At 39.3% G+C, this 23012-nt stretch overlaps 2 protein-coding genes across 3 annotated transcripts; one reads left to right on the forward strand and one right to left on the reverse strand.

Moving 5' to 3' along the window:
• The first annotated feature begins 807 nt into the window (after nucleotides 1–807).
• etfdh (electron transfer flavoprotein dehydrogenase) lies at nucleotides 808–11979 on the forward strand. Of its 2 annotated transcripts, none has more exons than XM_067518411.1 (13): nucleotides 808–1047; nucleotides 1944–2102; nucleotides 2397–2626; nucleotides 2791–2872; nucleotides 3281–3399; nucleotides 4368–4445; nucleotides 4816–4962; nucleotides 5980–6120; nucleotides 6519–6662; nucleotides 7685–7850; nucleotides 8760–8942; nucleotides 9126–9347; nucleotides 11436–11979. In XM_067518411.1, the coding sequence occupies exons 1-13, from the start codon at nucleotides 1017–1019 to the stop codon at nucleotides 11597–11599; spliced, it is 1866 nt and encodes a 621-aa protein (XP_067374512.1). In that variant the 5' UTR covers nucleotides 808–1016; the 3' UTR covers nucleotides 11600–11979. The 2 variants fall into 2 exon arrangements, with proteins under 2 accessions (XP_067374512.1, XP_067374513.1); XM_067518412.1 differs by lacking the exon at nucleotides 808–1047 and adding an exon at nucleotides 1095–1863.
• On the reverse strand, nucleotides 11975–19648 carry ppid (peptidylprolyl isomerase D). The gene is made up of 10 exons (XM_067518413.1): nucleotides 19441–19648; nucleotides 18744–18884; nucleotides 18150–18256; nucleotides 17664–17852; nucleotides 17026–17148; nucleotides 16380–16486; nucleotides 15578–15719; nucleotides 13500–13586; nucleotides 13053–13095; nucleotides 11975–12356 (listed from the first exon to the last, which is right to left on the reverse strand). The coding sequence occupies exons 1-10, from the start codon at nucleotides 19523–19525 to the stop codon at nucleotides 12268–12270; spliced, it is 1113 nt and encodes a 370-aa protein (XP_067374514.1). The 5' UTR covers nucleotides 19526–19648; the 3' UTR covers nucleotides 11975–12267.
• Nucleotides 19649–23012: the final 3364 nt, after the last annotated feature.

Raw genomic sequence — 23012 nt, forward strand, 5'->3', positions numbered from 1 at the left:
AAAAATGTGAATCTTTATTTTTCTTTTTTTTATTTCAAAAGTCAAATATTAACTACTTGCCTAACACATATAAGTACCACTTCAAATTCCTTACTCAATGTTAAGTACTTAGTACACACTTGCAATTTACATTAAGTACTAAAGTACTTAAAATGTACACTAAGAAAACAAAGATGTTTTTATTTAATTAGAGGATCATAACGTGAATGTAACATAAAGTTTCTACAGAACCTAGAGGCCTTCGTACGTTTCATTCTAGTTATTTTTGACAATTTCCTTTTTGAAAAATCATCCAAGCCTGTGATTTGCACTGACAGAGCCACGGCCCCTGTGCTCTCTATGCTGGACCCTGCAAACAAAAGTCAATCTCAAGACGTGTGGAGGGGGAGCTGACTGATACCATTTTATTTGCTGCCACTTTCTTTGTTTTTATCATGTATATTTGCAGAGTAGCAAAACAACTGTAGTAAGAAAAAAGTGCAGTGTTGCCCTCCAAATTATAGTGCAGTAAATATGGAGCATAAAATGGAAATACTCCAGTACAAGAACAAGTAGCTCAAAATTGTACTTATGAGCAGCGCTAAATGTACGTAGTACGTACAGTACCAGCTAAAGGGGTTTATATCTTTAGAGCTTTTTTATGTGTAGTCTGTATGCTTGGTAAATTAATAACATGGAAATAAAATAGTCAGAAAGTTCAGTGTAATCTCTGGCCTCCATAATGCGTCGCTCCTGACCCAAGCTCTGACAGAGAGAGCTCTGCACATGCGCAGTTGTTACTGTGTTGGGCAATTACGTGAACGCCGCCGCAACAGCGCAGCTTTCGACGCTCCCTAATGTTCGCGATCGTAGACGTGTTTTGTAGCTGACCACGGCTCGACGTTTGCCTGCAGAGCGGGCCGGTTTGCACGGCTTCTCCCACTGGAAGAGAACAGAGGGCACCATACTTTCAAGTCGGCCGAAGGGGAAAGAATCTTAACGCTGTCTGCTAGTGAGCTCACGCTAGCTGACACAGAATGTTTCCAGCTAGCAGATATTCGTGCCAAGGTATGTCAGCTAATAGCCACCTTGCTAACAGATTGCCAGTTTGTTGTGTTGGATATGGACGCGGCTCAGCTAACTGGAGCGTTACTGACGGTGTCGTCACTCGTTCTTACCAGATGTCATTGTTCCCTTCAGCCGTTTTTTCTGAAATTTCTTCTTGGGCTTTGTACATATGCTAGTGGCAGCGCTAGCCATAATAGACTAAAAGGCTCGCTGACATTAGCATCAAGCTAAAATGTAGGTGAAAGTTCAGTCGGTATATAGGTCACGGGAATAGTGTCCTTGTGCAGGGTAATATGGCCAATTGACATCTTGTTAGGAATCAAGTGACTTGCCATCGGTCCCAAAGTTGCAAAAAACAATTGCGCTTTAAGATTAATGTTTATTTGCAGCCTTAGACTTTGAATTTAGATTAGCAGTAGTCACATTTGTAATGGTCCTAATTAGCTACCATGGTGCTGCTACTGCTATGTAACTGGTCTGCACTCTTCTACCTATTGGTCCCCAAAGCGCTTCACACTGCTTCTCATTCACCCATTCGCACTCACACACACACACACACACCGATGGGGGAGCTGCTATGCACCTGACCAACAGTCACCGGGAGCAACAAAGTTGGGGTTCAGTGTCTTACTCAAGGACACCTCGACATGTGACCGGATGAGCCGGGGATCGAACCAACAACCCTATGGTTGGTGGACCGCTCTACCTCCTGCGCCCCGCTATGTAGCAGTGTGACAGCTGGCAAGTCCACTACCTTAACCACTAGAAAAGCTGTTTGTCCCTGTCATGGGTTTTTCATCAGGTTCCACCAAATAAGTGAGCACACACCATCTAGAGAGCATGTGGGTACATACACACAAGTTGGAACTTAACTGAGGCTGTTCTCTTTCTTGCAGCCCGCAACTGTATCAGGGCATTGAAAACAGTACAGAAAGAGCATATGGCCCCTCAACTGTACACAGCATTGCACAGGAGGACATGCTCTTCAGTGTCAGCACCGCGCATCACAACACACTACACCATCCATCCTCGGGATAAAGATCCAAGATGGGAAGGTAAGGTATCTAGAGTTACTTTAAAGTACAATGATAGCATTTTTTTCCTATAATAACCCATAGAAAGAGATCCTGTGGCACAAAAGTTAGATTAAAGATCGATCTTTCATTTATTTAGTAAATGGTCTTGTGAGGAGCATCCAGGTTCCAATTAATATGAACATTATTGTAACATGAATATCGTGTGCCAATAGTGGTAAGACTGTTTCCACTGCAAAAAACAGGACCTTTAAACCCTTGCAAGAAGAATCTAAATGTATTTCCCACTGACTTTTTTTTTTTTTAATTTCTCAGGAATTGAAATGGAAAGGTTTGCTGATGAGGCAGATGTGGTGATAGTTGGTGGGGGCCCTGCAGGTCTTTCAGCGGCCATTCGATTAAAACAGCTAGCTATCGAACATCAAAAGGAGCTGCGAGTGTGCCTCGTGGAGAAGGCTTCTCAGATTGGAGCACACACTCTGTCTGGAGCCTGTCTCGAGCCCACCGCACTCAGTGAGCTCTTTCCTGATTGGAAAGAACGAGGAGTGAGTGTCTTGTTCAGTATTTCTTTGATTTGGGTTTATAGATTGGGGTCTAAATAGATGTCCCTTCTTAGATACAATACAAATAGATTTTATTTGTACATTTATTTAAAGCTACACACAAATCCTTGTCAAACTCTCAGAAAAACTCACTGTTCTTACCCCAGGCACCTCTCAACACTCCAGTGACCGAAGATGTGTTCAGCATTTTAACAGAGAAACACAGAATCCCCGTCCCAATCATGCCAGGTAAAAGGCCAACATCTTTTGGAATGCAAATGGTATCATTTTTAATGGCATATAAATAAAGTGTTACCAAGTACTGCCCCAGAGAATGAGAGAGCGATTTATTGATATTTTTTACGGTTTTACTCAGTGATCAAAATTGTATAGTAACTATTATTATATGTTATTTACTGCTGGGAATAAAGAGAAGCCAAGCAGATGAGAGCACATGGAGTTAAAGCAGGTGGAGAGAATTGTAAATTATACAGTGCATCTGAGTGGCATGCACATCTTTTGAAACCATAATTTAATAGTAATCACATGGTTGTCATGGCACTAAAATATGTTTGTCTTGCACTCGCATCACATTTGCCAGTGGCATCTTGGATGTAATATTTCAATGTATGCGTACTTTTTTCTTGCTCGCTCTAGGTCTACCCATGAAGAACCATGGTAACTACATTGTGAGGCTTGGGAACTTTGTTCGCTGGCTGGGTGAGCAGGCTGAGGAGCTTGGCGTTGAAATGTACCCTGGTTATGCTGCAGCTGAGGTGAGATCTCCACTGAAGCTCTTAAATGTACTGGAGGACACCTATAGACTGCTCCTTTGCTGCTTTAAATGCCAAAAAGCGGTTCACATAATCTGTGTGCAGCGTTAATCCAATGATTCAATTTGATGACGGAACAAATTAGACGTGATGTTGGTGTGTGCTCCCTGCACAGTGGTGGAGAAACTGGCTTAAATATAACACTGCTGCCTGTGCCAAAAATATGTCAGTGTGGCAGAGACGAGAGCCTACAAGCACGTGGTGCTGCATGTTTTGTGCTTGCAATGGAGAAAGAGAAATGAGCTCTGTGTGTGTGTATGTGTGTACGAACAGTAGGCAAGGCAGTGCTACCTCACCATTTTCACACTAAGCTGGCTCACCACAGAAATTTTATAACGACTTCTAATTGAGGTCGTGTGTGATGCCAGTACAAGGTGTACTGGCTTTATGATTACCATGGTCTCTCTTGTGATTCGCTAAGCTCAACAGCCAATTAAGGCTGTTGAAAAAGATGTGACAGAGTCAGTTGTAAGTACAAACAAATGGCATACAAACCTTTTTTTTTTCACTGTATACAAGGATATTGAAATCCTGTGGGAAACGCTTCTATACAATACTGAAACTAACATTACTAAGTATACAATGTTTAGCTGGACTGTGTGTGTATATGATGTGTATAGATAATTTGTCCATTAAACCGTTTATATTTAATGAGTTATGTGCTAAAAAATAATCAAACTGCACATTTTTGAATATACCCATGTCTTTGATTCATGGAAAAACTTATATAGAGCTTAGTATTTCTGCTTTTCTGTAAAGTAAATTGGTGAGAAGTCATAAATTAGCCAAACAAATGCTAAATGTGTTCACATGGTTTGAGAGTCTAACTACCTGATGTTATACTGGGCTGGAAAAGAAGACCATAGTCTAAACGCACTGTATGTATCTGTATGTGTGTTACTTCTGTCTAGGTTTTGTTTCATGAAGATGGAAGTGTAAAAGGAATTGCCACCAATGACGTAGGCATCTCCAAAGATGGCTCACCGAAGGTAAGCTACTGTACAGTAACAATATACACATTTCAGGCCTTTTGAAAAAAAAATGAGGCTTAAACTAACTTAAAAAAAGACCACATGTACTGGTTTTACTCCATCTGCCATTTAGAATTCCCATTAACTGACCTTTATACTGTACTGAAATAAAAATCTTTCATTAGTACATTAGGGATTTCTGTGCATCATTCAGTACATTGTAATTTTTCTAATGGACGTACGAGAGTTTGTGTGTTTTTCTTTTCATTTCCTATGTGATTCTAACATGTTTTGCACATGCACATAAATTGCAGCTCAGTAAACTATCCTCTGTGCGTCTCATTCTTGTGAAAATACATTAATGCATCCTCCTCTTCTCTTCCTTCAGGATGTGTTTGAAAGAGGAATGGAGCTCCATGCTAAGGTCACATTATTTGGGGAGGGCTGTCATGGTCACTTGGCCAAACAGCTTTACAAACAATTCAATCTGCGTGAGAACTGTGAACCCCAAACCTACGCCATTGGCCTGAAAGAGGTAAACAACGTGTGCTGTGTGCAGCAAAGTAATGCTGGCCCCTCTGCTGCTGGCCTGCATTTTCTTCCTCCTAATATGGTTGGACTAGTTGTTTCTAAGGAGAAATGAGTGCACTTGCACTAATACACTGTGGTAAAGTCAAACTTTAACCGTAAAAATTGAATTATATCTTTACGGAAAACAGGCTTCTTGACTTAAAATTGGAAGTTTTTACCACAGCAAGTTGTAGAGTCACCATCCCAACTTGTATTACTCTAGCAATAACTTCAACTTTGAAGTAACCTGTGTTGATCCCAAACATTGTTAGATTTTCTTGTTCATCCATTATCTATAATTACCAGTCATATAAATTTTGAACGATTAATTAAATTAATAAAAAATGTAGATAATAATTAGACAATTATTTGCCGTTCCATTTAATTTGTTAATTTTCATGTCTGATGATAAAGGCACAGAAGGAAAATGTGAACAGAGACCCAGACAGTGCTCTGACCTTGGTACTGCCCTAGAGTGAATTTTATGTTGTTTTGAATGTACTTTTTTGATTAGATTCATAATCTTCCTGCCTGCAGTGATGCCAGTACTGCAAATATTATTGAATTTATGAGGCAAAATGGGAACCTTGGAAACCCGGGATCAATTTGCATCAAAAGAAAAAACTTCTGTGTTTTTTTTGTTTTGTTTTTTTAGACTAAACAATATTTTTACTTTTACTGGGGGGGGAAATGTAGCAACAGTTTGGATTCTGCTGCACTAACCATGAGGATAATTTAATAGCATATTACCTGTTTGCAGCTTAAGGCATTTTTTGACCTAGGCCTATGTTACGGTCCAGGCCTGTGTGGAATTTCCCCATCATGCAAGCACTTGCTTCACTGGGAGGAAGTCAAGTGCTCCCCTTCTGCACCAGTGACACTGCTGCACCCCCCCCCCAGGGACGAATGTGGGTCTGAAAGAGGCATATTATATACATGAGTGTAAATGCTTGTTGAATTTGTCCCCTCTTTCTTTGTTTAGCTTTGGGTGATTGATGAGAAGAAGTGGAGGCCAGGCAGAGTGGAGCACTCTGTGGGTTGGCCCCTTGACAGAAACACCTATGGAGGGTCCTTCCTGTATCACCTGAATGAAGGAGAGCCACTAGTCGCCCTGGGCTTTGTGGTGAGTGCATTCTGACGTATAAACAGAGTTGACAGCTTGATGTGAAGCAGGCAGTAAATAACTGAAGGATTATTGCTGAGCATCAGAATAAGTAGTCATCTCGTGGGCAGGTTTACATTATTACTGTAAAATGAGAAGCCAAAAAAATATCACCACCTTCTGTTGCTTCTTAATACTAACATGCTGAGACTCGGTCCATACCTGACCAGACCTGACCAGACCTGAAAATGCCATTCACTTAGGAAGTGACCATTTAGCCTTACAAGACAAGAATATATGAGAATGGATTATTTTATTCCTATATTGCATAAGGAAAATAAGAAACACCTTGAAAAAGTAATTGTCTAGTTGGCTGTTCAATTGTTCGAATTAAACCAGCAAATCTTTCTCTACCTCAGGTAGGTCTTGACTACACCAACCCTTACCTAAGCCCCTTCAGAGAGTTCCAGCGCTGGAAACACCATCCATTTGTAGCTCCCACTCTGGAGGGAGGCCACAGGATTGCATATGGAGCCAGGGCCCTGAATGAAGGAGGATTACAGGTACGTGTGCTCATTACCTATCGTCAACATCATTAAGGACGATTATAGAGTAAAAAACTTGCTATGTGCACAATAAAACTGAGCAGCAAACAAGCTAAGCATTTGCAGTGACATATAAAATAAATGGCACCATAAAACGGACCTAAATGTCTCAAGATTGTGTTCAGCTACACCACTGGGGAAATCACAAGATGTACTTGCTGTTTTGTTTATGTAATCTAGGAAAGCCCGCTGTGCGTGACTCCATTAAACTGCCCATTTCCCCTAAAGAGGTTGTTAAAATTTAATCCTACTTTGAAAAGAGACTAAAGCTGAAGTGTAGAGTCCAATTTGTTGTTCACATCATATGCATTTTTACGACTCTGAAGTGGTTAGTTACAATACTGAAAATGCAATAGTCAATAAATTCGATGATCTGTCACGTATGCAGTGCTATTCTTATTAGTTAAATATGCTAAGTTTCACTATAGACGACACACAGATCTTTGAATTTTAACTGCCAGTCATTTTAAATATAATGATTTATATCAGTTGTGATTTAAAATGTTTTGACAATGAAACAGATCGAGAAGTACGTGCTGCTCAGTTGGAGATATGAGATAAGTTTTATACACTGTGGATAGTTCCCAGACATCTCTAGCAGACCCACGAGATGCTCAAGGGCTTATACTGGTTGTCCAGGAGGAGCTGGCTGGGGAAAAGGACATTGACTGCCTTGTTTTAACCTGCAGCTCTTGTGACCTGGATTTACAGCAGATCAGCATAGAAATAAAGGCTCACTTAATTGTCATTAGTCATGAGCTTTGGAAGTTGTCCTGTTGGTTGAAAAACACCGACTGCATACTTTTCTTTTAAAAGTAGAAGTAATTATTTGGCATTACGGACATGCTGGTGGCATATTTGCTCCGGATGCAGAACACCTGCCAAATTCTTGGAAGTCCAAATCCAAAAGTTTAAGGTCTTCAAAAGTAGAACACAACAAAGTTTAAAATGAACTCTCTCTTCTCTCTACCCCCCCCCAGTCTGTTCCAAAGCTGACTTTTCCTGGGGGGCTGCTGATTGGCTGCAGCCCTGGTTTCATGAATGTGCCAAAGATCAAAGGCACCCACACAGCTATGAAGAGTGGCATGCTGGCTGCTGAGGCCATTTTCCCCAAAGTCACAGAGGACACGGATTCGGAGACGGCAGGTACCGAGCTAAGAATTACTACTAATCATGATCGTTGCACCAGTTGCTGTCTGTATTTAATTTCAGATAATCCAAGGGCAGTAGTTTACTAAAAAATGGATTAAATCTCTGAACCCAGTCTAAACAGGGTAACACACTAGTGGATGGGAAATTATTTAAAGTTACATGATCACAAACAATACTGCCAAGATGGGTTGCATCAGGTTAAATGTCAGGTGGCAACATTTGCCAGGTATGAAATGGTCAGTCACACTTTTTTATTATTTTTTTATTTTTTTAAATCTAACTCTTCAAAGAAATACAAGAAAACTTAAGAAGTCCAGTGGGAGTAAAATGCTTTGTGCCCAAACTACAGGTGCATCCATCATAAAACTGCAGAATCATTAAATATCTTGTCGGGAACAGTCTGCTTAGAGACACAGCAGTTGCAGGTTGAACTCAATCCAGTGGGAACCTTCTGTAGTGGAGAGTATTAAAAGTTTTTGTCACACTGTAGAGACTTGCAGTGTTTACATCATTTTGTCAGTTCTCTATAGCATAATGACAAAACAGTAGACATTTTTTTGTAGCCTGGGTAAGAATAGTGTAATTACATGGTATTATGCTGCACAGATGCCGTGTTCTGTGTAAGCGTTTGAAGTGATCTGCCTTAAAACTTCCTGACAGTTTGAAAAATAGCAGCAGAGTGTTGTAAAAGCCAGTGTGTAAACCTGACTTTGAAATGTTATTATATAGACTTATTTTCTAATGGGAAATTCTAACCTCCACATTCCCTAGAATGGGTTGAAGTAAAGTCATACTTGTTGAAATCTTTATTTGACAAGCTCAAGACCTTGTGCTGCACTGCAAATGTGCAGAAAAGTAAACATGACAAAAAATGGGATATTAAATGACTTTTCTTTTTCGTAGGACTTCATGTACCCGAGTACGCTGAGGCCCTGAAGAATTCGTGGGTGTGGAAAGAGCTGCACTCGGTGCGAAACATCAGGCCATCGTTCCACAATTACTTTGGCCTGTATGGTGGCATGATCTACACTGGGATTTTCTACTGGATCTTCAAAGGAAAAGAGCCATGGACACTTAAACACTGTGGTGAGTGATTTTCTTGTATGTACAGTGGAGCGGTATAGATTTTCACAGTGTATTGCTGTGCTGCTGCAGAGCAGTCAGCGATGGAAGCACAATACCTGTGTAGCTTCACTTTCTGTGAGATGGGGAAAAGAGAAAAGAAGAGAAAATCCACATCTTGTTACTGCTGTGCTCGATCTGTCTCAGGCCTTGATGCCCACCAGCTGAAACCAGCTAAAGATTGTACTCCAATTGAGTATCCCAAGCCTGACGGCAAGATAAGCTTTGACCTGCTCTCCTCTGTGGCTCTGAGCGGCACCAACCACGAGGGGGACCAGCCCCCCCATCTGACCCTGAAGGATGACAGCATCCCCGTCTCAAGGAACCTGGGAATATTCGATGGACCTGAGCAGCGCTTCTGCCCAGCAGGTAACATCGCTGAAGAGCATCACCTGTACATTTTGTCAGTGTGTAGCTATTGTACTTTCATTTTTGTGGCACATAGTTTGACATGATATACATTAGTTACACATATATCAGGGCTCATATTAAATGGCTCATATGCTCTCATATATAGAGTTAGAATTCCTGTAAGATTTCAGCAGGGTGTCAGAACGCTTTGGAGCAGTCTGGGGTAGCTTTTTGGAATTTTACTCTCAAGGACAGTAAAGTGTTTCTGCACAATGCTTTTTGTTCTATTGTCCAATCAGATGAAGTGAAAGACCCAGATTACCAAAGTATCCTGATTATTATGCTAAAATAAGCCATGAAGCAACAAGGATCCAGGCAAATCTTCTGGAGAAGCCTCTCTCCTTTCTCTCTCATAAAATCCACATGGATCTCTCATTCTGTGTTCAGCGTAGTTGAAAGCAGCCTTTCATTGTCAACTATGGACAGGTTCCCTCCACCTGTCCATTATGCAGGTGTTTAGAAAAATGATAAATGTTTAGAGATGTTTAGATAACCACCGGTCTTTACTTTAACGGATAGGCAAAGGACAGGGATTCAGTAGTTGCCTAGTAACCGTAAAATAAAAAGCATTTTGTCAGATTAGAGCCTTTCAACATAGAAAGGCAGAGCAGTTAAGATTTTTTTTAAACTTGTAGCATGTCCTGTTTGATTAGGCCCTAAGGCTTTTTTTCGATTTTTTTTTTCTGCTGTCATACAGGCCAAACACATTACACAAGAACATTATTATTTTATCAGATTAATGGGGGACAGGGTGTTTAAAAAAAGGGAATTAAATCATTAAATAAATCAATTAAATCATTAGCCCGTTTTTGAAATTGTTGGCAGGTTTCTGTTCACTCAGTAATGATCAATTATTACTTTAGCACCACAGTTAAGGGGTCAAAAGAACATATCGATCTACAAGTGTTTAAAGAAGTTTGTCATTTCCCAGAAATGAGATACAAAATAATGCATTAGCTGACTTATATCCTGAAATGAGGTTTTTTTGTTTGTTTGTTTTTTGGAGAAAGCAGTAGCAATGTTTCCACCCTCTCACTGCCCCAGGTGTTTATCAGAGGTCTCCACAGAAATGACAGGATGACTTTTACACATAAAAACTTGTATTAGAGCCACAACCTTTGTTTAAAACCAACATGTCTCACGCAACACAGCAGAAAAATGAGGTGGCATTTCTATCAGTGCTGCAGTGTGTTTATTGAGGCCAGCAGAATTTGCCGTCTCTGGTTATTCGGTGTGTTTATCTAATTTCCAGTGCAGCATTTATGACTGAAAAGCTAATTTCCTTAGGTTAATCACTGTACTAATTCATTATATGCGTAGCATCGTTTGTACTGTTGGGAGGCGCAATAAAGCAGAACACGATGAACTAGTTGACTAGTGACAAATTTATTTTACATTTTTGTGCTACTGCTTGGTATTATCATTCCTTTACAACCTGCTAAATGTAAAAAAATAAAGCCATAGAAATGCTGCAAAACATAGAATGTTTGACTAAAACCATAACTTCACTTGTTTTCTAAATGAATGGTATTGTCCACAATCTCCATCGAGACACTGAAATAACGAATGACCAAAGTCATCATTGTAACTTTTCAACAGCACCGATCCCAGTTCTAAGATTCCAGAACATCTTGGATTTTGCCTTGTCGAGCTTTAACCGTAAACTTCCTCCCACAGACCTTTGAGCTGCTTTTTATATCCAGGCTATAAACTCCAATTCACAGAAGTGACTGAAAATTTAAAAAGCCTCCTAAAAATCACTTTCCATTAAAGATTGTTAACACCTGAGTACTGCAGTGGGCATCAACAGTCTGAGCTACATTTCAGCTGTAAACCATTGTAAAAGTTTTTTTAGACGTGTCCATTGATCCATGGATCCAGAGAGTTCAAAACCATGTGTTGCTATAAGCGTCTGCTAAAAGTTTTTCATGTTCCTTTTCACTGATCATCTTCTAAACCAAAAAAGAAGCCCGTGACAGAAAGTGAAACACAAATTTCAGTGAAACATGAGTTTGTTTTCTAACCAGTTCTTTCTGACACCCCCAGGTGTGTACGAGTACGTTCCTCTTGAAACTGGAGATGGGATGAGATTGCAGATAAACGCTCAGAACTGTGTCCATTGTAAGACATGTGATATCAAGGACCCAAGCCAAAACATCAACTGGGTTGTGCCTGAGGGCGGCGGTGGTCCAGCATACAATGGAATGTAAATGTGAAGGTTATTTCTTTTCTTTTTTTTACCTTTTTGTGTAAGATTACACAGTGCTTATCAGTGAATGGCATTATTGCCTATATGGAACTGAACATTTCCATATAGCTGTTTTTAGGGTACGGAAAAATACCCCAAAAAGATTTTAGAAAACTGTATTTAATAATACAGGTTTATTAAATTAAGAATGTGGCCCAGGGGATATGAAACCCATTCACAATACAGGACCATATGACACTGAAGTGAAAAGCAGTTTTGTAGTTTACTGTATTGTTGTAGCTGTAATATCCACAATATGGGCATTTAAAGCTGTTTAGAAGTCACATTGATGACAGTATTGTACATAATACCTCAGTAATGAATAAAGAACACCTGACAGTTTTCCTTTTTAAATTTATTGACCTTTGAAAAACAAATGACAATAAAAACGAATGTACTGTCTCATAATACAGGTACAACTCTTAAAGCCCTGAAACAAAGACCAGACATCCAAATCTGTTGGAACAGTGAAGATAGGTCAAATCTTAAGACAGTTATTCCTCAGTAACAATACACACAGTGACAAATGTGCGTGCTGGAAAACCCATTTACAGATTTTCTCATAGTTACAGGCTCCTTTGTATGTGCGGCTTTCCCTTTAGCGAGGACGTGAATACTGAGACGCAATATTCACGCAAACATTTTGGCATAGATTTTCTTCTCTTTCTCCTTTTCCTCTTGGATTTTCAGTTGGACTCTCTTCATTTCACTGCTGATAGCTGCAAAATAAGAAATTGGTTTCACTTAGTTTTTCAAAAATAAAAAAAAAACTCAACAAGTAAATTGATAAAACAAATCCTATTATGCTGTTTTAGTTTGGACTGGATCATTCACCTTGAATGTTAAGGTTTCAAACTTTGATTTTGGTCCCTGTGTGTCCACTTTGGCATATTTGTGTCTTTCTGCACAATATCAGTTGCACTCTAAAGACAGGCTGCTCCTGAAGGCACAGGGAGAGCATGACGCGCACTGATAGCTCTTATCTTGTAGCCAGCAGCCAATAAACTGCAGCTTAAAATATCAAAAGAGCATTACAACACTGTCAAAAGCTGGGAAAAGCTGCAGATTTGCAGAAAGCCAGATTCCACTGAATGAACGCGAGCTTTTACACGTTTCTTCGGGTCAAACCAGTGCAGGTATAATGGAAGAATGTTCACAAACTAAAACCTCTTTGTTGTGCACGTAAGCATATCTTACTTTTGCAAAAGAATACACATACTCATAACTGTTCATATTGTCTCATGCAAACATAATCACTCATCTTTCCGTCGCCTTAATAATGGAAAAAAAGAGTGAAGCCAATTAACTAATTATTACGGAGTTTTTCCCATAAATTTCAGTTAGGAGAAGGAAAAAAAAAACCACATTGTTTTTCCTGACTCCTGGAGTATTTTTCTTAATGATGAATTGCCCACCTTTGTCTTCTGGAGTTATTTCCTGAGCTTTCTTCAAATCAGCCTGTCAGGCAAGAAGCACGGAATCAGTTTGGTAAATCAAACAATGCATTTTCCGATTAATCTAAACAAGTCATGTAGGAGGAATAAATAAGAACTTCCATCTGCCAAATGGCCACTACAACAAAAGAGTGTTTCTATTCCACTGAACAATTTCATCAAATACACAGTATAAACAACATTCCTGTGTTGCTAACACTATGCAAAAAAAGTAACAATGGAAATTACTGTCAAATGTAAACTTTTTACAAATTCAAATGATTTTTGTTTTTTAATATTTGCCCATTATGAATTGGATGATTTGCAAATGATTGCTTTCTTTTGTTGATTACAGTTTATACAACATCCCGTGTTTACTTTAGTCTCTTAAAGACTTTAATTTCTCAACGTTACTTTAGAAGACGTTACCATGGCTTTGCTGTATTCCTTTAGCCCCTGCCAGGCCTGGGCCCTCCGGAAAAGTGCCTTAGTGTTTGCTTTGTCCAGCTGTAAAGCCTGTAACACAAAAGTAATATACAAAAAAATTGAAATGGTTTAGTTACTGCATGTAAATTTATTTAGGTTTGCATTTGTATTCTGTAATATTCTGCAGTAATCAAGTAGGATTGGTGAAAACTAACATTTACCCAAGCATGTTTACTTAAAGTATACTTAACATATGTGTGTATTGACAGTAACTTAAATTAATTTTTCAACTGATAGTTTTGCAACCTCGATAAAACCTCTAGGAAGTCACCACTCCTGGCCAAGTAATAGTCTGATACACAGCCACCCATCTAAATCACTACATGTCATTTTTACACCTTTATACATTTCCCAACAGTTTTCCAGAGGTTGGAGAGTATAACGTTTCAGAAAATGACAATACCAACAGTACGCATGTACTTGTTAAAAGGTATAAGTATGTTGTGGATTTTTATCAGAACACAAACACTAATTATCACACAAGCTAAGGTGGAGGTGTAATAACAATCTTCCCCTCCTAAACATAGTTGTAGCTATTTGAAAGTTACCCTCAGCCTCCCACAAACAAACTGGAAAACTCAAACTTACACATCCTACACACTGTCCTATTTTAAATAATATATCTTAAATCATTTCAATTTACAATAATGGCCATACAGCATTCTGAAAAATACCTGTAGCCAGACAAAGAGAGTCATAGCTCTGTTGAGCCTAGTTTTCCCTCAACTCCCAGCAGCAATAAGTTTCTTTACAAATACATTGTAATAAATTAACCAGACCCACCCCACAATCAGCATCTACAGCAGCTCTAAAATCATTTACGGTGTAAAACATCTAGCTAAGTTCAACTATTGCTTCATCTAAACCATCAACATGTCTGCGACTCCATCACAACTAGATGCTTTACCATTAACAGTCCATATTAGATTTGATCAACGTGTCTTTATTAACAGGCTATGTAGAAAGGCTTTATAAGGTCGGTGTCATTGACCCTCTCTTTAAATAACTTTCCCTCGATCCACGTGTTTCAGCAGTTTGGTCACCACCTGCCCAGGAATAACTTGTTTGAAGACTTCCAGTCAGGGTTTAGAGTGAAGAAACTAGAAACTAGTGAAGAAACAGCACTGTTTACTGTCACTAACCATCTTCTTTTAGCTTCAGACAACAGTCTCATCTCTATCCTTGTCCTGTTACATTTTAGTGCTGCATATGACACCACTGACCACAACATTTTACTACAGAGACTGGAACATGCCATTGGGATTAAAAGGAAAAACACTAGGTTTGTTTAAAATCCATCAGATTTGAACGTTTTCATGTTAGTGAGGAATATTACAAGGAGGCAAACGTTAATTGTGGACTGTTTACATTTTATTTTGACATTAGGAAAACCTCCACCAATTTCCATTGCTATGCAGATCTCATCCAGCTATATTTGTCTATGAAACCAGACAAAAACAAGTCAATTAAACATCAAACATGCCTAAAAGACAAAGGCCTAAATGTCCTGTAATTTCCCATTTCAGAAAAAACCACACTTATTGTATAAAAATATCAGCTGTGCAATCTAAGACGAGCTTTGGCCTCCACTACTATTGTAAAGAACCTTGGAGTTCCCAGAATTCTTCAAAACATCAATATGTCCTCAGCTCTTCCCCTCTCCCATCTCTTCATACATGTTTATACATCATCATTGACATTAACTATGTGTCTTCCTTCTTCTAAGTGCTGCTTCTCTTGTCTTTGAAGCTGTGTGTCTCTCTTCTCTTACCACTCTCCACTCACCCCAACCAGTCACAGCAGATGACTGCCCACCCTTAGCCTAATTCTGTCACAGGATTCTTCCATTACAGGGCGTTTTTCCTCTTCATCATCACTTTTGTGCTTGCTTAAGGGGTATGCGTTGGTTTTTCTCTATAACTCTGTATGGGCTTGACTTAATTTAGTAAAGTGCCTAGACATGATTTTGTTGTGAATTACAACTATAGGAATACAATTTAAACGAATTCTGCATATGTCACCTCATCGCAATTGTCTAGAGCATCCTGCCATAGCTGCATCTTCAGCTTGCAAGCTGCTGTGTTGAGGTAGCAACTGAGTGCTATAGGCTCCAGCTTCTGCTCCACTGCCTCTTCCAGCTCATCTCCACCCACCTCCAAATACCTACAGAAGAAAAATAAAAGAGGAAAATAAAAAAAAAAACTCGCTTGTTGTTGAATCTGCAGCCAGTGGGGGCTTTTGTTTATCAAAGTAAAAGGATGGATGGATGCGGTCTGGGTTTCAGAATCGTTACAGCCCAACTGTTCAAAGTGTAGCAGCTGGCCCTGTCACTCAGAAGCCACATGGCTCCATAGCAAAGAATCCTCAAGTTAACACAGTTCAAATAAATAAGTCACCACTGATGAGGTACTGAAAACAACCACCGGCGAAATATCGTTCCCTGTTCATAAACATTGTTACTTTACTGTAAACTCTGAAAGTGACAGAATCTTTATTTTTCATGTTTCTGGCAGTTTATTCTTTCAATATGTGATCATAACTTTAAGACAATACCTTTTTTAAAAATGTGCCCTGGGAATACAATTTCTGGGAATACAAGTGTACAACCCTGAATATAAGCGCACAACCAGCCCTTAACACATAAGCCACAAATAATAATTTCAAATTTAATACTGAGTGTAGTAATTGGACAATGTACGTAGATTATATGAGCTAATGCATTTTGTTTGGTTGGCTGCAATTAAAGTGTGCTTCACAAATTTGTGCTTAATAAAAGTGAATGATGACTCAAAGAAAATCACACAAATGACTTCTGTACCGTACCTGAGGGCTTTGCTGTATTTGTTGACAGCACCTATCCAGTCTTGATTCTTAAAAAGCTTGTTTCCAATATTCTTCACATCCTCCGCGACAGAAAGGACCTTATCAACCTGAAATAAATAACACAAATGATACTTAATCCTCTTCTATTCTCAAACATATCGCTCATCTAAAAGTAAACAGTGTCCTTTTTTTTTTTTTTTTTTTTTGCATGTCTGTAGAGGATTTCTCATGGATATAACTGAGTGCACAGTCAGGTCTGAGAAAAGAAGGACATTGCTTAAATAAAGCGGGCAGGAAAGTAATTTAGACAATCGGACAAGCGGTAAAAGTTTATACTATACAAACTCATCTTTTCGAGCTAGTTTCCAAATGTCAGTTGTAATGCATCATTCCTCATTTGGAGGACGAGTACTTTTAGCTGGTTGTGTTAGTAACTTCTTTTTCTCTGCTTTCAGTGTTTGCTACACTAAGCTTGTATTGATATTGAAATTCGTACCGATCCTCTCGTCTGACTTAAAATAAGACGGCGAATGGGCACATTTGCCAAAATGCCAGATGGGTCCTCTAGCTGCCCAAGGAGCAGCATGATGCTACCTGGCAAAGTTCACTTGTGTCCTTGAAGATCAAAGTCCTCACTGATACTTACATCTTTAAAGTCGATGTCGGAGTCCTCTGGGAAATCTGGGTGCATGTCCCCTGACCCATCGTTTGGTGCAACGCCCCAGCTATCTCCATCCTTATGCTCACCACAGTCTGCTATGACACATGGCTACAAAAGTAGACATCAGAAGAAATTTCAGATATACGTCAGGTGTAGCACAGAAAATTTCCAAAGGTCAGCTGCAGTGATTTTTCCAAATGCATATCATCCAAACAACCTATGCGTAGGAGCTGGGATTAACATTTCTTTTAAAAAGGTGCAAACCTATAAATCCACTATTTTAGAAAAGGAAAAAAAAAAAAGCAAGAATAAATGTTCAAAGAAATACTAATCAAAAGGTATAAAGTTATCACAACGTTGTTGCTGATGTAACTCCGGAGAACTGCTGCTGCCATTAAAGTGACAGCAGAGGAAGTAATAATCGTGATCTCTCAGTGTGCAATGGATTGCAAAGCCCTAATTTAAAGAGAGAACCTAGCATCTGAAAGCAACATCACTGTCACTAAAGTAGTGAAGCATGTACTACTACAGACTACACTGACACTTTTTTAAAAGACAACTTGGTGAAACTGAAAATGCATTATTTTGGAATTGAACAAAAAAAATGAAATACAAATCCTTACCTTTACTGGGGCATCCTCTTTTGTTTCAATGGACTCCAACATTTTTACAACCCCCATCCCTCTTAACACCTGCCCGAAGACCACATGCTTTCCATCCAAGTGCGGCGTAGGGACTGTAGTGATGAAGAATTGTGAGCCGTTGGTGTTGGGTCCGGCATTGGCCATGCTTAGCAGACCCACCCTGTCATGCTACGTGGAAAAAAGAAGATAAGTCATTATAAAGAGAAAGGACAGCAGTACCACCTCCCACAAAGGAACGTGGCACATCTGATAAAAACTACGATCATTTTAATCCAATTCACCCACAACAGGGATGCCCTGAGACAATCCTAAAAATAAACTAGTATATTCTTGAGCAGATTTTGTCCTTAAGACATTTTGCCTCTAATGTAGTAGTATGTCCCAACAATCTGATGGTTGACCCTTGCAAATCCCCTCCAGTTGAGTCATACAATGATAATTGTGTTGAAAAGCAGATATCATTACCTTGTAGTAGAAGTTTTCATCCTCAAACTTCTCCCCATAGATGCTCTCTCCACCGGTGCCATTGTGGTTAGAGAAGTCGCCTCCTTGAATCATGAACTCCTTGATGACTACCAAAAAAATGTGAAGTTGAATTACATTTCCTGACCAACCAGCCTGACCTTTAATAGTGCTTTAGACTCAAATGTAGAAAGAACTCAAAGAACCTATTAAAACCCACATACTTAGTTTGCATCTTAAATCATAATCATTCTCATGACTGTGGCTTTTATTTTACAGCGTTAAACAGCCGACTATTACCAGTCTGTTTAAATAGTCTTTAGTTGCAACAATTTCTCAGCTGTCTGTGTAGTGTTTTTGTATATTGAATTATTGTCTATAATTACAGACCATGATCACCTCAACATTTTCTTCATCACCAATTTAGGACAGAGCCAGGTATTTAACATTTGTACAGATTTCAATGAAGTGAAGATAAATACATGGTACTTTTTAGAAAGGTGTTTGGTACGTAAGCAACTACCGTTGACTTCCAGGTGTCATGCCAAAATGAAAGTGATCACAGTCCTTTTGTGTGCAGATGTGATTGCTATTTACTTCGGTGGAAAGGGCATCCTTTAAAGTGCAGAGGTTTCCCAGTGGATTTGCCAATGCCTTTCTCTCCGGTGCAGAGCGCCCTGAAGTTCTCAGCAGTCTTGGGAGTAATGTCAGCAAAGAGCTCCAAAACTATTCGCCCAGCTGTGAACATAAAGATATTTGTTAGAACTCTACCGAACTCTAAACTACCTATGACATAATCTACCAAGATGTTCAACTCAGATAAAAGTATTTTATGTTACTAAATAATAGAACAGTGACGCAGGAGATAGGTTACAATAGAAGCAATAGAAAAACCCTGTCGGGGCTACATCTAAGTTACCACTGTGTTTTAATTTTATGAATTCATTTTATTAGTTATTCAATCAATTAATGCATTCCATAAATTTGACTTAATACATGGATGACAGCGACTTGAGGCTAATAACTAACGTACATTTACAAGTATGGACGTTAATAGACAACACAACTACACGTGGTTGATCGCTTCATTCATAAGGCATGAAACACGCTCTGTGACTAATCATTTATCTGACTAAAAGAGTGTTCACAATAAATGTAAGTAAACTATTACACGTGCAAACCTGCTCTGCGTTACAGTAACGTTAATTCAATCCCTTTCTAGAAGTTACCAGAAAGGGCTAAGGTTAGAACAATGCTAACGGTGCGAACCGGCCACACATAGCAGCTAGCTGACCTCTTTCTCCATCGATGTCTACATCGAAGAAGACACGGGGGTTTTCGGGTTTTGAAGGCCTTTCAGAGGGTATTGGGTTCGACATTTTCAGAACAACGAGATGTAAGACTTGATTCCGCTAACTAAGCTAACCACCCGGGCGACGCACTGAAGCGGGTTCAACCAGTGAAGAAGCATGAAAAGGAAGCAAGTTCCTGTTGGAAACTTCAAAGTAAAACCCTACTGACGACATAATTGTGCAACGGCCATAGACGGCGTTAAAAACGATAGTTGCTTCCGGGGCCCTTTCTCGGCTTCCGTACTATACCAGTATTACAATAAAAAATAATTTTAAGTGGCTGAGTAAAGATAAAAAACGGATTTAAAAAAGGTTATTTATAACGTATATATAACATGGGGGTTACAAAACATAAGAACATGAATAACACTGATAAAAAAAAAAAATACTCCAATGCATAAAATCTGACGTCATCAAGACGCGGGCGCACCTTCGTGTTTTTTTTAAGTGTAAAGTTTGCCCTTTACAGGTAATGTCAGGATCAGTTAATCAGCATAAATCCGTACACTTCACTAGTGGAACAGCACTAGGAAATCCCCAAATGTCACCGAAAGAGGAGCTGTACAGATGCAGTCACTACTGATCTCAGTGTGACAATTTCTTCATCACTATGTGAGATTTACTGGGGGTACTCAGACTGGGGCACATCCTCAAAATAGGGTGGCACATTTTGGGGACAGATAAAGATCCATCCTGTGGAGGGTTAGTCTGCCTGGTTGCCACACAATTCTAAAATTCAGGGTCGGGGCTGGTTGGAGCCTAGCAGGGTGCAACCTGGACAGGTCAACACAGACGGACACTCTCACATTCACATGCATGTGTTTGGACTGTTGGGGGAAACCGGAGTACACGGAGGAAACCCACACAAATACAGGGAGAACACGCTAACTCCACACAGAAAGGACAAAGCTGTTCAGGGATTCAAACAGGGGACCTTTTAGCTGTAAGGATGCAGCGCTAAGCAGTTAGCTTAGCCTCTGTGCTGCCTAAAATAAATTGACATTGACAACATAACCACCTGTGATAATAAAATATTTAGACATTCATTAGTTCACAATTACAGTGTAACTAAATAGTGAAATGTTTGAATTTAAATACTAACTCACTTTGCCTGATGTTAGCTGTGGCTACATAACACAAAAGGTGATGCCTGAACCTTGATGATGTCAGGTTTTATTCAGTATTCTTAAGTTCAATTGAATAAATTTGGTTTTAAATGTAAATGAGTTGAATTTAATATTATTGAGTTTCATTCATTTTTATATTTCTGGTGATGTATGAGGAGAAGAATAAAGGCAGGAAAAAGAAAGATGAACATTTAATTTGATGAATCAGCTAAGTAATAAAATAATAAAATACAGAGAGGGGGCTGGTAGCATGTCTGAAATATTCTATCACACATCCAGAACTAAATAGCAGCCCATGCCAAACAGTAAATCATAGGCCAATGCACATTTTCCAGACCTTTCATTGAAAAACTGTTTACATATGACCAGAGTAAAATCTGACAAAAGCAATTGAAATAAATCGCAATCATCACAATAGTGCAAAAAAACATACATTGCTATTAAATAGACATGTGTTTATACAAATACATCACAGTATAAAAAGCACATTTACATAATAAAATAAATGGTGGTGATCTTTGTCTTCTGTGATACTGGCATGTTAGGAAGCTCTGGTCATTTGCACCATTTTTTTGCAAAGCTCCAACACATCCAAAGATAGTAAAGGGTTAGACACCTCTGTAGAAAGGCAGATCCTTGATTGTACGGTACAAAGATTTGGGATTTGAATTCTCATTAACAACAGAATAGATCACCATATCATATTCATAAATCATTTGTATAATGAACACAGTCTGAATCTAACACCTTTTCCCTCATGACGTCTCTTGCTTTTTTATTCACAAAATACTGGACAGCTACTGCAGGAGTGGAGTTGCCATGACTCACCTTCCAGTTAATCACACCTGAATATGTCTGCTCTGACATATATCATGGATAATTATACTTCTTGAGGTCTCTTATATTGTTATTCAGATAAAACAGAAATTAAATTCATAAACAGATTCTCTCTGTTATGATGGTTCACGAGCACATAAAAGTTAGCTTCAGGTATCAGAAACCAAAAAGGTTGGTGAACGACTTAATTAGACCAATGGGGAAATAATGACGAAGCTGTTTCTAACTACAGATCCAAACCACCTCAGATGTCCCTGAACTCACACCAACCTCCTGTGAATTCACTGCTGGATTATGAAGCTTGTGCTGCCGGCCTCCACTCTGGCTGAATGTCGGGCACAATCAGTCTCGAAAGAAAAAAAACAAAAAAACATCACGTTGTAAGTTATCAGATTGAGGGGCATCCTGTTACAGTGATTGTGTTACAAGCAAATAGCAGCCGACCCCTAGAAAGTGGTATATTTGTGACTGAAAATCAGTGGTTTCGCTTGTGGTAAACAATCATTACAGTTATCTACCCCAGACATAAGTGGGTATGATTGCTTTAGCCATGGGGAAGGATTACCAGTTGCTTCTCGCACAGGAATCATAAGTCTGTATCTGCGACACTTGACCTGCGATGGACAGATATCACCGGTATTTGTGGGGGAATAACCTTCAGTTCATGAAAGCAATGCCTTATATGACATGTCATAGCAGATTGCTAGAACATTGGCAAAAAGACCTACTCAATACTTGGATGGTGTGAAAAATGAAACTTTTGAAACGTCAACACGTTACAGGGATTAAACGGAGTTTAATCAAACTTGATGCATGCATCTCATTAACAGGCAGGTCCTCCAGCTGTTGTGCGTGGCGGAATGCCACCTGCTCTTAACTCTGTCTCTATGAAACTTATTGTGTTGACTTGCTGTGAGTCATCCATCATGTTCTGGGAGGAAACAAATATGAAGCCGTCAGAGGCCACAAGAGATGGTGGAGGAAATGAATCAGACTGTCAACTGACATCACTCATCTACATTTACACCTTGCTGGGTGTGTTATTTTTACTGCATATTAAATGGTCACCTTTCAGAGAGGTTCTGATTGGTTTCTTCCGTCACATCTTACACATTTTTAGTTTCTGTGTTTTAAAGCCCTGTATACGGAGCTTGTTATTAAAATCAGCAGTTTACTAGTAGCGGTATTTCCTGTATGTACAGTATACTGGCTGGGAGGTTTGATTACCTTAGGGAAGGACACTGACAATATTTTCTGTATTATTTGTGACCCAGCTCGTGGATCTATGTCAGGCCACAAGTGGATTGGTTCTTCTTACAATGTCAGCCTAAGGAAAAAAAAACATTCAAACCACCTCAAAGGGCTGAATGATGTTGCCTAGACTAGCTTTTTGTTAGCAATATAACAGCTGTGAATCCTCCTTCAAACACAATCAGGGTATTATCGTGAGACAAGCTGGATCCCATGAGCTGCTGATACATTCCTGAACAAACATCTACGAAATCCTTGAAGCGTGTCTTTTCGCAGTAGGGATCCTACATCGTAGTGTT

The sequence above is a fragment of the Channa argus genome, chromosome 10 (assembly GCF_033026475.1).
Source record: "Channa argus isolate prfri chromosome 10, Channa argus male v1.0, whole genome shotgun sequence".
NCBI lineage: Eukaryota > Metazoa > Chordata > Actinopteri > Anabantiformes > Channidae > Channa > Channa argus.

Excerpts from the sequence above, each read along its gene's own strand:
- etfdh (XM_067518411.1), top strand. The coding sequence starts at position 1,017 with ATGTTTCCAGCTAGCAGATATTCGTGCCAAG. Across the intron at positions 4,963-5,979 it reads ACGCCATTGGCCTGAAAGAG|CTTTGGGTGATTGATGAGAA; the intron begins GTAAACAACGTG and ends TTCTTTGTTTAG. Across the intron at positions 9,348-11,435 it reads GCAGCGCTTCTGCCCAGCAG|GTGTGTACGAGTACGTTCCT; the intron begins GTAACATCGCTG and ends TGACACCCCCAG.
- ppid (XM_067518413.1), bottom strand. The coding sequence starts at position 19,525 with ATGTCGAACCCAATACCCTCTGAAAGGCCTTCAAAACCCGAAAACCCC. Across the intron at positions 15,720-16,379 it reads AAATACAGCAAAGCCCTCAG|GTATTTGGAGGTGGGTGGAG; the intron begins GTACGGTACAGA and ends TTTCTTCTGTAG. Across the intron at positions 12,357-13,052 it reads AATAACTCCAGAAGACAAAG|CTATCAGCAGTGAAATGAAG; the intron begins GTGGGCAATTCA and ends CTTATTTTGCAG.